The sequence below is a fragment of the Megalobrama amblycephala genome, linkage group LG2 (assembly GCF_018812025.1).
Source record: "Megalobrama amblycephala isolate DHTTF-2021 linkage group LG2, ASM1881202v1, whole genome shotgun sequence".
NCBI classification, from domain to species: Eukaryota; Metazoa; Chordata; class Actinopteri; order Cypriniformes; family Xenocyprididae; genus Megalobrama; species Megalobrama amblycephala.
In genome coordinates, this window is record NC_063045.1 from 54,776,158 (window position 1) to 54,790,252 (window position 14,095).

The 14,095-nt window shown below is 38.3% G+C and overlaps 1 protein-coding gene across 6 annotated transcripts; it reads left to right on the forward strand.

Moving 5' to 3' along the window:
* The first annotated feature begins 24 nt into the window (after positions 1 to 24).
* Positions 25 to 13,899, forward strand: git2b (G protein-coupled receptor kinase interacting ArfGAP 2b). 6 transcript variants are annotated; one of them, XM_048180977.1, is made up of 21 exons: positions 29 to 266; positions 1,496 to 1,629; positions 3,311 to 3,423; positions 4,049 to 4,154; positions 4,318 to 4,404; positions 4,786 to 4,916; positions 6,015 to 6,109; positions 6,204 to 6,249; positions 6,355 to 6,360; positions 6,451 to 6,502; positions 6,625 to 6,697; positions 6,797 to 6,894; positions 6,989 to 7,100; positions 7,176 to 7,318; positions 7,948 to 8,100; positions 8,182 to 8,391; positions 8,580 to 8,669; positions 10,790 to 10,872; positions 10,963 to 11,154; positions 11,882 to 11,945; positions 12,423 to 13,899. In XM_048180977.1, exons 1-21 carry the CDS (start codon positions 212 to 214, stop codon positions 12,600 to 12,602), a joined length of 2,223 nt encoding a protein of 740 aa, XP_048036934.1. In that variant the 5' UTR covers positions 29 to 211; the 3' UTR covers positions 12,603 to 13,899. The 6 variants fall into 6 exon arrangements, with proteins under 6 accessions (XP_048036938.1, XP_048036939.1, XP_048036934.1 ...); XM_048180981.1 differs by lacking the exons at positions 11,882 to 11,945; positions 12,423 to 13,899 and adding an exon at positions 11,284 to 11,848 and having other exon boundaries at positions 25 to 266; XM_048180982.1 differs by lacking the exons at positions 11,882 to 11,945; positions 12,423 to 13,899 and adding an exon at positions 11,280 to 11,422 and having other exon boundaries at positions 26 to 266.
* Positions 13,900 to 14,095: the final 196 nt, after the last annotated feature.

Here is a 14,095-nt window from a genome sequence, read left to right on the forward strand (position 1 = left end):
TCGGTTCTAGCTGGTCGCGTCGCGTCGCTCGCCTGCAGTGTGATGTTGAAGAACACCCGCCCATGACTGCCGATCCCCTCCTCTTCCAGGAAGTAAAAAAAGGCGTCAAACAAGGAGGAACAAGGGAAACACGTCCTCCCCACATCTGTCTCTATCCCTTATTTATGTGTTAATCACATTAATGTTTTAGACTGTCGTGTAACGCAGTTGTATGATGTCCACTCGAACGCGAAACAGAGAGATCTGCGCAGACTGCAGCGCGTGCGGTAAGACAAACAAAACAAACATGAAACAAACGCAAACAGACAGTGTCTATGAGATTTTGTAGGGCTTTATTCAGACAGATGTTTATAAACTGAATTTATTTGAGATTATTCTCAAGCAAACACGATAAAGATACTCACGGATATTAGTGTATGAATAAAACATAACGCGGTTGTAGGACGATCCCGATATTCCCATTGTAAAATACCGCTAACTGATGATGTTCAGGCCCTTGTTTTTAAAAACTATTTTTTTACATTCAGATCAACCAATAAACTGTAGTCTCTTAATATCTACTGTGAGGTAAAGCTCAAATCTTTAATTCATTAAGAAGGGAAGACCTTACTAAAATATACCATGGTAACCATAGTTTCCACCGAAATACCTAGTTTCTGTTATCATAACGGTTATTGTTATTATAATAAAACATAGAATTTAAATAACTTGTTTTTTCCTCAAAGAAAATTATCAAATCTAGTGATAGACCAATTTATGTTAACAGCAGTGGCATTTTATGCTTTAAATAATTTGTCAATAAGGAAATAAGTGCTTGTTCATTTATTTATTCATAATTTTATATATTCAGTTTTTTTACAGCCATTATCTACACATTATTTTTATTTGTAAGTGTTCCTATAATCAATATGGAGAACTGGTTATTTGTTTTGTATATTTTGATACAAGAATAACTATAAAAAATAATCCGCAGCAATACATACACACAAATTATACTTTTTTATTAATAATTATTAACTATTTAAACCATTATATTTATGTAGCTTTGTTTTTGCAATCCAACTGGTCTAAATGATCTACATTAATTTACATCTTTATTTTGGATTTGATCTGACTATTAAGCTTAAAATGCTGTTTGTTGTCACCTGAAAATGAATGTTTGTAAAAATTTTGGGTTGTTATGCTAACAATGCATTAGATTGGTTACTGTTCCTCCTTTGCTTCAATGAATATCATGTTCTCCAGCATTATTTGAAAATGATCTATAGAGACCATCTTGTGCTTCCATGGAAACTAGCACATCTGGCCATTTGTACAAAGGAGTCACATGCTCAGGATTCTACATTTGTCATCGATTTGGCAAGTTTTTAAGTTTTGACAGTAGGTTGGTAAGAAGGAAGAATGAATAATGTCAAGATCTGTCTTTTGAGGGGAATTTGTAACCGTCATGTGCAATACTTCATCAAATCACAAAGCTTTTCTTTTTCTTTCTTAGACCCTCGTTGGGCCTCGATCAATCGTGGAGTTCTGATCTGCGACGAATGCTGCAGTATTCACCGAGGTCTGGGCCGCCACAGTTCTCAGGTCCGGCACCTGACCCACACTTTGTGGCCCCCTTCACAGCTACAGGTGAAGACCCATTCTGCATGCTCTGATGTGAAGCTACTTTTCTTTGCTTGCCTCTGAGGTTCATTGAAAGGAAATGAGGCTTTGTATTTCAGTTCCTCAAACAAAAATAGAACACAGTGGTCTGCATTTCTACCCTTCTCGGCATTGCGTTTTGTCGGCCTCCTGAACCACACTGCAAGATAATGAACATGTTTACATACACACCGATATGCCAGTCATAAATTAAAAAATGAAATTAAAACAATTGTATGTTAAGAATTTAAAATGCATGAACTAATATAGCTTCAAAACAATAAAAGCAAGTAGTACATAATAAAGCAATAAACAAAGAATGCTTTCAGTATTTAAGAGAATATGAAAAATTTTACCATCAAGAGCTGTGAGTGATTTTACTCTGTTGTTTGATTAGGCTACACTAATGTACAGATCTCTTTTGAAATATAAGATGTTTTTGTCTTGTTTAATCCTTTAAGACATAACTGACTGTGTTTACATAAATTTCTCATCATAAAACCATTTTGAGTACATAACCGCTTACATGGAGTCGCACACATCCGCGTGCGCGAGCACTCTTCATAAAGTACACCTGAGCATTTGAAATTGCTCAGGTGATAGCAGCCTTCTGTCAGTGGGTTTCATATTTTTAATATACAAGCCCACTGCATTCCAAGCACATTGTACAGTGCATATTTTGTACAATGAAGCCTGCAAATATCCTTGTAATTCACTTAAACCTTGCTGAAGTTTATGAAAAATCATTTACTGAAACATTCAGGTGGGTCGCGCATGACTCTTTAATATGACTTCGATCGCATTTGAAGGCTGCATACATTATAAAATTGACTGTTATTCCTTGTGAGGTGTAAAATAGTGTAATTTCTTTCTTACTTTGCAATCATGCAGTTAGAAACTAAGCTCCGAATTTATTCTGAAATTCTCAGAATTGATGTTGGAGAGAGAATAGCGATGCATTGGTTTTTTTTTTTTGTTGTTGTTGTTTTTTTTTTTTTTCCTCTCACCCTTAGTTTTGATGCAAACCAATAACCCTGTAACACAAGTTTACATGACTTTGTTAAAAAATCTGGTGATTCCCCAGTAGTGATGATCAAAACTTAATCATTCATGTATCTGACTCTGAATTTTCCATTTATGTGAGATGTGATGTTAAATAAATCTAGCTTTAATAAGCATTTTGAGGGTACAATTTCTACTTTGGCTGCACGAGACAAGAACGCATCATTTCTTGGGTCAAGAAAGAGTTGGAGTTTGCAAAATATTTCCTCCTCCCCTACTGTGAAACACTTGCTCTGTCTGGATGTGCTTAAATCCGCAGTAAGGATCGGTTTATGCTTAAGCCATTTATGACCTTACTCCAATAAAGGAAAACGGGTTAACGTGTTTACATGACCACATGCATTGTCGGCTTATTAAGCATAATCGGGTTAAGAACATGGATGTAAATGTGCTCATTGTCATCACATCACGTCCAGCATATTGAATTGTACCAGAGGAACCAAACAAGTCTTATTAAAACATACATCATAAATTCAGGTCTGTGGTTAATTGCGCAAGATGCCACGTCTGTCTAGACACTTCTCATGTGTCTTGCTGACGTTGGAGTCACAAGAACACCATTGCAGCATTTTTTGTGTTGAGGTGAAGTGTTTGTTTTTATCCACAGATGGTGAAGTCACTGTACAATAATGGAGCAAATTCAATCTGGGAACACAGTCTTCTGGATCCATCTTCCATCATGAGCGGAAAACGCAAAGCCAATCCTCAGGATAGAGTCCAGTGAGTCCCATATATCATGACATTTATAACCAACTGAGTCTCTTAGCTTAAAGGTGCCCTAGAATCAAAAATTGAATTTACCTTGGCATAGTTGAATAACAAGAGTTCAGTACATGGAAAAGACATATATTGAGTTTCAAACTCCATTGCTTCCCTTCTTCTTATGTAAATGTCATTTGTTTAAAAGACCTCAGGAAAACAGGCGAATCTCAACATAACACCGACTGTTATGTAACAGTCGGGATCATTAATATGTACGCCCCTAATATTTGCATATGCCAGCCCCATGTTCAAGGCATTACACAAGCCAGTATTAACGTCTGGATCTGTGCACAGCTGAATCATCAGACTAGGTAAGCAAGCAAGGACAACAGCGAAAAATGGCAGATGGAGCAATAATAACTGACAGGGAGCACAAGATTTAAAGGAGCCGCAGCCTGAATCGGTGCATAGTTAATGATGCCCCAAAATAGGCAGTTAAAAAAATTAACTAAAAAAAATCTATGGGGTATTTTGAGCTGAAACTTCAGACACATTCAGGGGACACCTTAGACTTATATTACATCTTGTGAAAGAACGTTCTAGGGCACCTTTAAACAAGCTTTATCATTTACTTCTCTCTCAGCCCCAACAAAACAGATTTCATAAAGGCTAAATATCAAATGCTGGCGTTTGTTCATCGAATGCCATGTAGAGAAGATGATAGTGTCACTGCCAAAGACCTCAGCAAGGTAAGAATGTTACTTGATTAAAAAAATGTATTAACTGGACAAGAACCTCTGAGATGAAAGTAAGATTCAAATAAGGCCTGTCGAAGATCTACATCTGATGTGGTCTTCAGAGGCTTTGAGACCAAAACCACATCATAAACCACGGATTCACCCTTGTTTTCAGCAACTTCATTCTAGCGTGCGAACCGGCAATTTGGAAACGTGTCTGAGGCTGTTGTCGTTGGGAGCGCAGGCTAACTTTTTCCATCCAGTAAGTTTCAAAAGCCATAAGGATATTTCTAAATTTTCTGATGTAGTTAATATAATGTTTAAACAACATATTAGATACGGTAACTATACCAACACTGAAACTGGAAAAAAATAAAATAAAAAAAAATGCCTTGTGGGCATATCCAAACTGGACATATCAAAGGACATATCTTAGTATAAGATACCTGATATCAGAACATAATATTAACCAAATGTGTAAATACTGTGTTTTGCATGGCAGTATAGATTATTCATGTCGATCCACCGCTAAGGTGGAATAAGATATTGTTTTGCTTTCTTTGTTGTTCATTCCATGCACTCCATAGCAGGAGTTACACTTTATTGTCCCTGACTGAATTACTCCAATGAACGTTTTCTTCAGGAGAAAGGAAATACTCCATTACATGTGGCAGCTAAAGCAGGCCAGCTGCTACAGGCAGAGCTGCTCACTGTGTATGGAGCAGATCCCGGAGCACCAGACAGCTCTGGGAAGACTCCTATTGACTACGCCAGGTAAGAGAGATGCAGATTTTGGTGGTCAGTTCGAACCCTCTGGTGCCGTGCGGTCATTTTTGACTAAAACATTTGAAGTTTTTATGTTTTTTTTGTTTTTGTTTTTTTTACTTCATTGGAATGGTACGGAACTTGGTAAAGGTTTTGGCAAAAACAAAAAAAAAAAAATCATAGACATGAATCGAAAATGTTAAATGGTCTTGAAAAAAAGTAGTCAGACTTGTATTGTTTGCGGTCAAAAATGACTGTATTGGAAATTAATGGGAGACAAATTCCATCTAGTGGAAACGTTTGGTACTGCGCACAAACAAATTCTTACTGGAAGCACATTTTTTTGAGATATCAAACTCAAATATGGAACACAGCTTGTTTATATTTATGACTTTGATTTTTCTCACAGAGCAAAATGTGTTTTGGAAAATATAATAATTAATTAAAACCTCTATTAATAGAGAACCTCCATTCAAAATAATAATTTGTACAATTTTCACTTTTTTTTTTTTTTTTTTTTTTTTTTTTTCAAGTTTTTCAACTTTTTAAAAAACTTTTTTCACTTCAGCATTAATCTGCCAAGTGTCATCTTTAAAGGGCTGGTTCATCCCAAAATGACATTTCTGTCATTACTTACTCACCCTCATGTCGTTCCACACCGTAAGACCTTCATTCATCTTCAGAACACAACAATAGTCAACGTGACTACAGTGGTTCAACCTTAATGTTGTGAAGTGACGAGAACACTTTTTGTGTGCAAAAATAAAAATATCTACTTTATTCAACAATTTTGTCTCTACCCTGTCAGTCTCCTACACAGTTGATGCAGTGCTTCCATGTTTATGTCTGAATGCTGGCTCATTATTGTTATTCACATGAGCACCACGACGCATGCGTGTGATGCTGACGCAGGAGCCAGCCAATACTGAGCTGGCGGTCAGACGTAAACACGGAAGCGCTGCAATGTGTCTTCAATGTAAACTGCATAAGAGAATGACAGGCTAGAGAGGAAATTGTTGAATAAAGTCATTATTTTTGTTTTGTTTTTGCGCACAAAAAGTATTCTCGTCGCTTTATCTCTTTGTTATCTGTTATGTCTCACTATAGGCAGGCAGGACACCAGGAACTCACTGACAGACTGGTGGAGATCCAATTTGAGCTGACTGACAGACTAGCGTTCTACCTGTGTGGAAGAAAGCCAGGTCAATCATCAGTATCTCTGTAATAACACAGTACAGCATGTACCTCAAAGATTTGAGACCCTGAAAAGAAAATGTTTTTTTTTTTCTTCTCCAGATCATAAAAACGGTCAACACTTTATAATTCCTCAAATAGCAGACAGGTAGGATAAGCTCTCTTTTGTATCATGCCTGTCTTTTATTCTGTTTTTAAATTAAAATACTTAATTGCATAATTTTGTTTTATTTGCTGGCTTCATATGGATAAGAAATGTGTAAGTATGGAAATGGCACTTGCTTGTCTTGCTAGAGTAAGTTATGATCAGATAATAATAATGGCTCTCTTCATTTTATTTTAAATACAGCGGTCTTGACTTGTCAGAACTGGCCAAAGCAGCAAAGAAGAAGCTTCAGTCTGTAAGTTGTACAGTAGTTGACTGTGTTTGTAAAGTTGAACCTTAGTTTTTCTCCAAACATTCCACTATCTATTTTGACACCTAAAATTTGCTGTTTGAAAAATGACCCTGTGCTGCTTTCAGCTCAGTAATCATCAGTTTGAAGAACTAGCCATGGACGTTTATGATGAAGTTGACAGAAGAGAAACGGATGCAGGTTAGAGAAGTGTAATAGCGTCTCTCTATTTTTCTCTCAAAGTACAAACTCTGATTTTATCCTAACATTTTTAATTGTGTCATTCTTTTGCTATTGTAGTCTGGCTTGCAACTCAGAACCACAGCACTTTGGTAACTGACACCACGGTGGTACCTTTCCTTCCGGTCAACCCTGAATATTCTTCCACTAGGAATCAGGTACATTGACAAAGATGCACGCGCACCTTTTAAAATGATTGAGCTGGTTTGATAATGTTTGAGTTTCCCTCTGTTTGTGGTATTTATGTTGCAGGGACGTCAGAAGCTCGCAAGGTTCAACGCACATGAGTTTGCCACTCTGGTTATTGATATTTTAACTGATGCCAAACGTCGTCAGCAAGGAAATTCTCCAGATAACGTCAAAGGTGGTGAAAGGTCTTGGGTTTGTCATGAACTGTATGATGCATGAAGTTCAACGTCCACCCTTTGTTTCTGCCCAGATAATGTGGAGTTAATTCTGAAGGACATTGGGAACCGTCATGGCTGTGAAAGTCCTGAGATGGACCAGCCTGATTATGACAGTGTGGCATCCGATGAGGATACGGAGCAAGAACCAACATCTGGAAAAGACGAGAGGACCAAGGTACATTGTTGAGCTTCTCTGGGTGCGGAATAGCAGGCCTGGTGTGATATATTGTCCCAGAAATAATTGTGATTAATGATATTATAGTCATTTTAAGACCATGTAATGTCAATGATTATATACTGATTTTATATATATATATATATATATATATATATATCAGTGTAAACAAAAAGTGCAAAGTAACAACAAGCAGAATAAAAGGACAAGTTTGACAATGTCATTTTAGACTTTTAAAGTGTCTCTAGTAACAAAAAGGCACTTGTGTGGAGACTTTCCATCTACATATTTTTGCCTGACCTTCTTTTCTCAGTAAAGAGGAGTGCACACTTGCTGAAAAACACTGACCTAGCAGTCATATGTCCATATGAACAAAGGCACAGATGCCTCAAGATGCCATATGTGCTGCCAAAATTTTTTTCTAGAGATGTGTTTTTTAAAAGTTGAACTTCTTTTAACTTGAGCATTGCATGTTTATAACACCATGTGATGCACCAGATGCTGCAAAAGACACAAGCGCAATGGTTAAACATGTCCATATATGGTGTGATAACTCAATATAGTAATTATTGTGACAGGCTTACGTAATAGTGTGTGGGATCAAATCTAACTGTGATCTATACTATCAGAGCTCAGAGTCCTCAGACTTGTCGGACAGCCCGATCACCGTTCAAGAGTTCATGGAAGTGAAAAGTGCCCTCAATGCCTCTGAAGCAAAGATCCAGCAGCTTCTCAAGGTCAACTGCCATCTTAGTGAGGAGTTGAGACTCATGCAAAGCAAGGTAAGCTGTCAGATCGCACTACAACCCTCCATCACAGCCGTAGCTTAAAGCGTCTGACTCTGCTTAGTGTCTTTGTTTCAGTTAAACTCCCTCCAGAATGAGAACAGCACTCTGAAGTGGCAGACTCCTAACAGTTTGGCAAGGCCGCAGGACCTCCCGCACAGGGCACCTCCACGCGGGTGTAGGGCCATGTCGATGTATGAGACTGGCTCTGGTCTGAGGCAGTACCACCCTAGAGGAGAGACCGTCCACCCTGACACAAACCTGACTCTTCAACCACTGCCATCTAATGTAAGTACAAACCGAACCAAAGCTGGAGTTGGTTTTGCTGCACCCATTTCATTATTTCCTTGGTTTTAACTCAGTTGGTAACCCAGTGAATCATCACTTCAGGTATGATTTGATAGCCCCTCTTTTTGTGCATTCTTAATTTAAAAAATCCCTTTGCCCACTCAAAACATAATCTGAACCCTTTCTAGATTGGGAAGGGTCCCTCGGTGACTGCCTTCTCATCCCTTCCCACGTTCCCTTCAACTCTGTCCTGGTCCTGGGATGAGATAACCCAAAGGGTGAAGTACCTGCTCAGTGAACAGGCTGTTGGAAGGGCTTATCTTCAACCTGTCCCCATTCACTCAGTGCATGAACCTCAGATCTGTCCAGTTAATGGACAACATGTTCCTCAGCTGGACTACTAACTTTAAACTGTATACACAGCGAGAGACACCAGCCATTAACATTACTCACCACTCTGCTTGATGTGTGAAGCAGTCACTGGCTGTCTGATATCTCAGACCTGAAACATACTCTATGCAAGTACGTGAATGCAAACGCTTCTAGCTACACAAGTTTGATATCGCCCATCGTTTGAAATGTATCAGAATGTAATTCATGCTTTTTGTGCATCTTGGCAGATGCTTTTATCCAAAGTGACTGAAGGTATACATTTTTTCAGTTCATGCATGCCCTGAGAATTGAACCCATGACCTTGACTTTTCTGGTGGAGCAAGAGTTTGAAGAGAATCTTGTTGGGCAAGATAAATTTAGTTAAAGGGATAGTTCACTTAAACATGAAAATTACCTCATGATTTACTCGCCTTCCTCAAGCCATCCAAGGTGTATATGACTTTTTTCTTTCAGACAAATACAATTGGAGATTTATTTAAAAATATCCTGGCTCTTATAAGCTTTATAATGGCAGTGATTGGGGGGCCAGATTTTGAAGCCAATAAAAATAAAAATACATCGATTGTAAAAGTACTCCACACGGCTTCGGGGAGCCTTGTGAAGTGAAGTGATGGGTTTTTGTAAGAGAAATATCCATATTTAAACTTAAAGTACACATGAAATCAAAATTTACCTTATTTATTTTGTTATCTCAAATTGCTAGTTTTGTGGTGAACAATTAATCCGTGCAAGTCAATCCAAGTCAAAAAAATTGTTTGGCTTCGTAATATTTAATCAAAATCTGAAAATGCTCCTCACCTCTGCAACAGTGCCCCTTCTCTAATGACATCAGTTCGACGGCTTGGGTTGAAAACGCTTAAACCACTCCTCTGCAACCATTAGTCTGCTATGAGCTGGTGATGGAGAGGAGGAGCGCTAAAATAAAACTGCCCTCTATTCAATATTCCATTTCATTTGGAAATACGTCACAACACTGGAGAAAAGTCGTTTGCAACTTCTGGTTCACGGGGACTTTAAACTTCATAATCTAAAATAACTGTTTTCCAGCAGAAGACTGTACGCATACGACGCAAGTCGCCACGAGATGTGATGTGATGTATGACATAGGATGTAGGAGTAGCATAAGCTTAGACGCCTCTCGCGGTTCAAACAAATAGGGCCGGGCAACAAACTCAAGCTCCTCTTCTCTTGTATTGAAATCCTCTGTTATTTCTCTTTAAAATTTCTCAGTTTAGACTTATAATTCATGACCGGTGTTTTGTTTTGCTCTGTCCTCTGTGCGTTCAGCATTACGTAATGCGTCGGGTCAGGGGTTACTCTTTTGCCGCAAATCGATGTGCACGGTCATCTGCTGAAAGCTAGTTATTATAGTTAAAGTTTTAAACATGGCTATTTTTATTTATTTATTTATTTTTTTTACAAAAACGCATCGCTTTGGTTCAGAAGGCCTTTATTAACCCCCCAAAGCCATGTGGAGCACTTTTTTTGGCTTCAAAATCAGGCTCCCCCAATTCACTGGCATTATAAAGCTTGGAAGAGCCAGGATATTTTTAAACATCTCTCCGATTGTGTTTGTTTGAGAGAAGATAGTCATATACACTTAGGATGGTTTGAGGGTGAGTAAATCACAGGATAATTTTCATTTTGGGGTGAACTATCCCTTTAAACTGTTAACATGTTTAAAGCTAGCAGGGCAGTTAAATAGGGCAGATGTTTGAAGGTAACTCTATCGCCCCCTTGAGTCTCGAGGGTTTGTTACTGGATCGGTAATGCGAGAACACGTTAAGTATTTACGATGTGTTGGCCAAGCGTCTGCGTTTGACTGCTAGCGCAAAGTATGTTTCTGGCCTTACTTTACAGCTCTTGTTATGCTGATGTTTTGATTCTACACCAAAAGCATGATTGTTTGCTGTGTCTTCCAGCTTTGAGTACACACAAGTTGTCAGTAACAGGTTGTTTCCCTTGTTTAAGCAGAAAGCTCACTGTGACTCTACTCCTGTTACAGGGATCTACCTTAGACGCCCAGAGCGGCATGCCAGAAAGTGACTATGATAATGCATTGAACCACATTGAGATGGAAGAATCAGGGTTTGTCTTTTCACTTTTTGTTGTTTGCAGAAACTTATATATGAATGTATTTATTTTTTTAACAGTGAATGCTTTCCATCTTCCCCACAGGTCAACACTGAATAACTTCTCCAGGGCGAGTGGCTGGCCGGGCGACGGTACAGTGCCACAACCAGAAAACCCGTCTGAGGGCGAGTGCGACTCGACTCTACCGTGCACAGAGGACGTCATCAGCAAAACAGAGCTGATCACTAAGAACATCCAGGAATTACTCAGAGCTGCACAGGAAAATAAACATGAGAGGTAAGAAAATTTGTCTCGCTTTTGTGTGGCGACAGCCTGGTAGATTTAGTGGTTGTGAAACGGGTGAAAGGACCCATTCTCCAGTCTCCAGCCCTGGTGACACAGTGTCTCTTTTGTCTGTTAAGCAAGTGATGGGATTGTGTCAGCACAGCTGGGATATAACAACACATGGCCAAGGTGGAAGGAGACGTGTAGATTCACAAATGGCTCATGTTTTGTGTCTTTACTGCATGCAGTATGTTCAGTATTCACATAAGATATCAGGAACAGTCATTTGGATCCAATATTCTGAACACTGTCTCTTTGTTGTTCAACTTGCACTGGTATTCAGTCTCAGGTCAGTGGTGATCATTATGCATTCATGGGAGAACGATACCATAGGTTAGCGTTTCACTGCATCCAGATCTGCACTTCAGCTGTCCTTTCACAGTGCAAAACAAGTCGCATGTGGTTGCTATGGTGTTGGGGGTGGTTTTTACCACTACAAACCACCAGTTATCAAAAACTGCTTTTCTTACCCTTGTTTTAATTTTGGATTTGTAAATAATTTTGTTTTCTTTATTTGAGGCTGAGTTGAGTCATAGTGGATGATTAGAGCCATATTTGGTTCTATTTCTTTTTCCAAGTTTTTATAATCAAGAATTTTTAAAAATCATAATATTTTAATAATTATAATTTTAAATCTAATCAGAAAAAATGCTTTTTCCATTATCTTTCTTTGTCCAAGCTTCGTCCTGTGTTCGGAGAGAATTCTTGTAGCAGTGACGGAAATGGCTACGTTATTCCCTAAGGTGAGCCTCCAGCCAATAAGGAAACTTTGCCATAGTGGAGAATATAACCCTTTTATATTCTTATTTATTGTTTCTGCATCCACACCTGGCACTAAACAGTTAAAGGATTAGTTCACTTCAGAATTAAAATGTACTCACCCTCATGTCATCCAAGATGTTTATGTATTTCTTTCTTCAGTTGAAAAGAAATTAAGAGCAGTGCAAGACAAACATTTGTGGATAAAAAATGTTGTTTCACTATATAAGACCCTTATTCCTCGTCTGGGATTGTGTAGAGTCCTTTGAAGCTGCACTGAAACTGTAATTTGGACCTTCAACTTGTTGTACCCCAGTGAAGTATACTATATGGAGAAAAATCCTGGAATGTTTTCCTCAAAAACCTTAATTTCTTTTTGACTGAAGTAAATCATCTGAAAAATTGTAATTTTGAAGTGAACTAATCCTTTATTAAGGCTCTGAATTTGTCTCCAATTACAGAGGCCATCCTCTGAGACCGTTCGCGGCTCCTTACGCCTCTTGACCTCCAGTGCCAGCCGTCTGCAGGGCGAATGTCAGAAGGCCACACCGCACGATTCCCAGCAAGTTATTCAGTGTGCCTACGACATTGCCAAGGCGGCTAAACAGCTAGTTACTGTGACTACCAAAGACAGTAACTGAGTTACAGTACAAGCATCTGAGCGCCTTTCACCATGTACACTTATATTTGCTATTATCTTGTCCAGTATTATTGATCAAACTTTTTTTTATTTTGACATTTATGCATACATACACTAACATAACTTTCAAGGCACTAAGCCTTGATAATCAGCGGCCTGATTTGTATTATTTTTTTTTTTCCGAGCTTTACGGTGCCGTTTTTTAAATGTAAACTAATATTTGTGTTGCTTCCCATGGTGCTAATTAACTGATGTTTTATCTGTATTGCTCCTGTTTGTGGATAAACAGAACAAGGCCTTTACACATTTCCTACCTGCACATTTCAAATATACCACGTACAAAGTTTAAGTGAGACAAAACTGAAAATCATAAACAGCTATTATTGCTGAAATTCAGCTGGTGTAGTAAGTATTTCTTTGTCTCGAAAACCAGCTCACTCAAAAATGTGACCGTGATGTAGATGTCAGGTAACACAATGCCTCATTTCTTGTGCAATAAATACCTTTAGCCTCGCTGCAAAATCCTACCTTACCCGTCCTGGTGTTGCCATTATATTAAGTATTCAGAGTGTATAGTCTTATTATGGAGTGCTTTAGTATGTGAGCTGTTATACCTCATTCATGTGTATGCTTGGGTGTCTATTATACACTTAAATATATATATAGTCCCTTACACATGCAGACATGTCGCCCTCTGCTCATGATTTTAAAACGTCATGTTGTTTATTTTCACCATTAATAGTTTTTATTCATTTGCAGTCTTTGCAGCTTAATCCCAGGCATGTGTGTGAAAGTTATCATTCATCCAGGTCATCAGAGAATGCCAGAGTTTATTCATAGAAAACTGCAAAACGAAATCCTTTTGCTATGAATTGACTCTGTCTGATGTTTTAGGGATGCTCTTGTGTTACCTTGTGCGTCCAAAGGATGTGTTCATGTGCTGCCTCGTCTGAAATAATACAAATAACACAAACAATTGCCTAACGGCCACCAGCTGCTGTGTAAGTGATTCCGGTATTATGTGGTATCGCTTTGTATTATTCAGTACAATGTATGATATTTATATACAAGTTATATATGTAAGCTGCTAGTTGTCAATTATGTATGCAACTAATCTGGTGCGAGTTTGTCATATTTCCTGCTCCAGTAGCTGGTGGATGTGTACACACATGCACTTAACCTGCTCAATTTGGAAGGTTACACTCACATTGGCCTTCATATGGGATATGCATCATGCAGTTGATGCTGCTTCACTGAAAGTCTTGTTATTAAATATAATAAATTTTAACTGTACTCAAGCTACAGCTTGTCATTTTTTTTTTTTTTTTAAATGCATGTTCATTAATTATTTGCATGACATAATTGTAGTCTCCCATACTGTAGAATGACATCCAAACTTAAAGGGTTAGTTCACCCAAAAATGAAAATTATGTCATAAATTACTCACCTTCATGTCGTTCCACACCAGTAAGACCTTCGTTCATCTTCGGAACA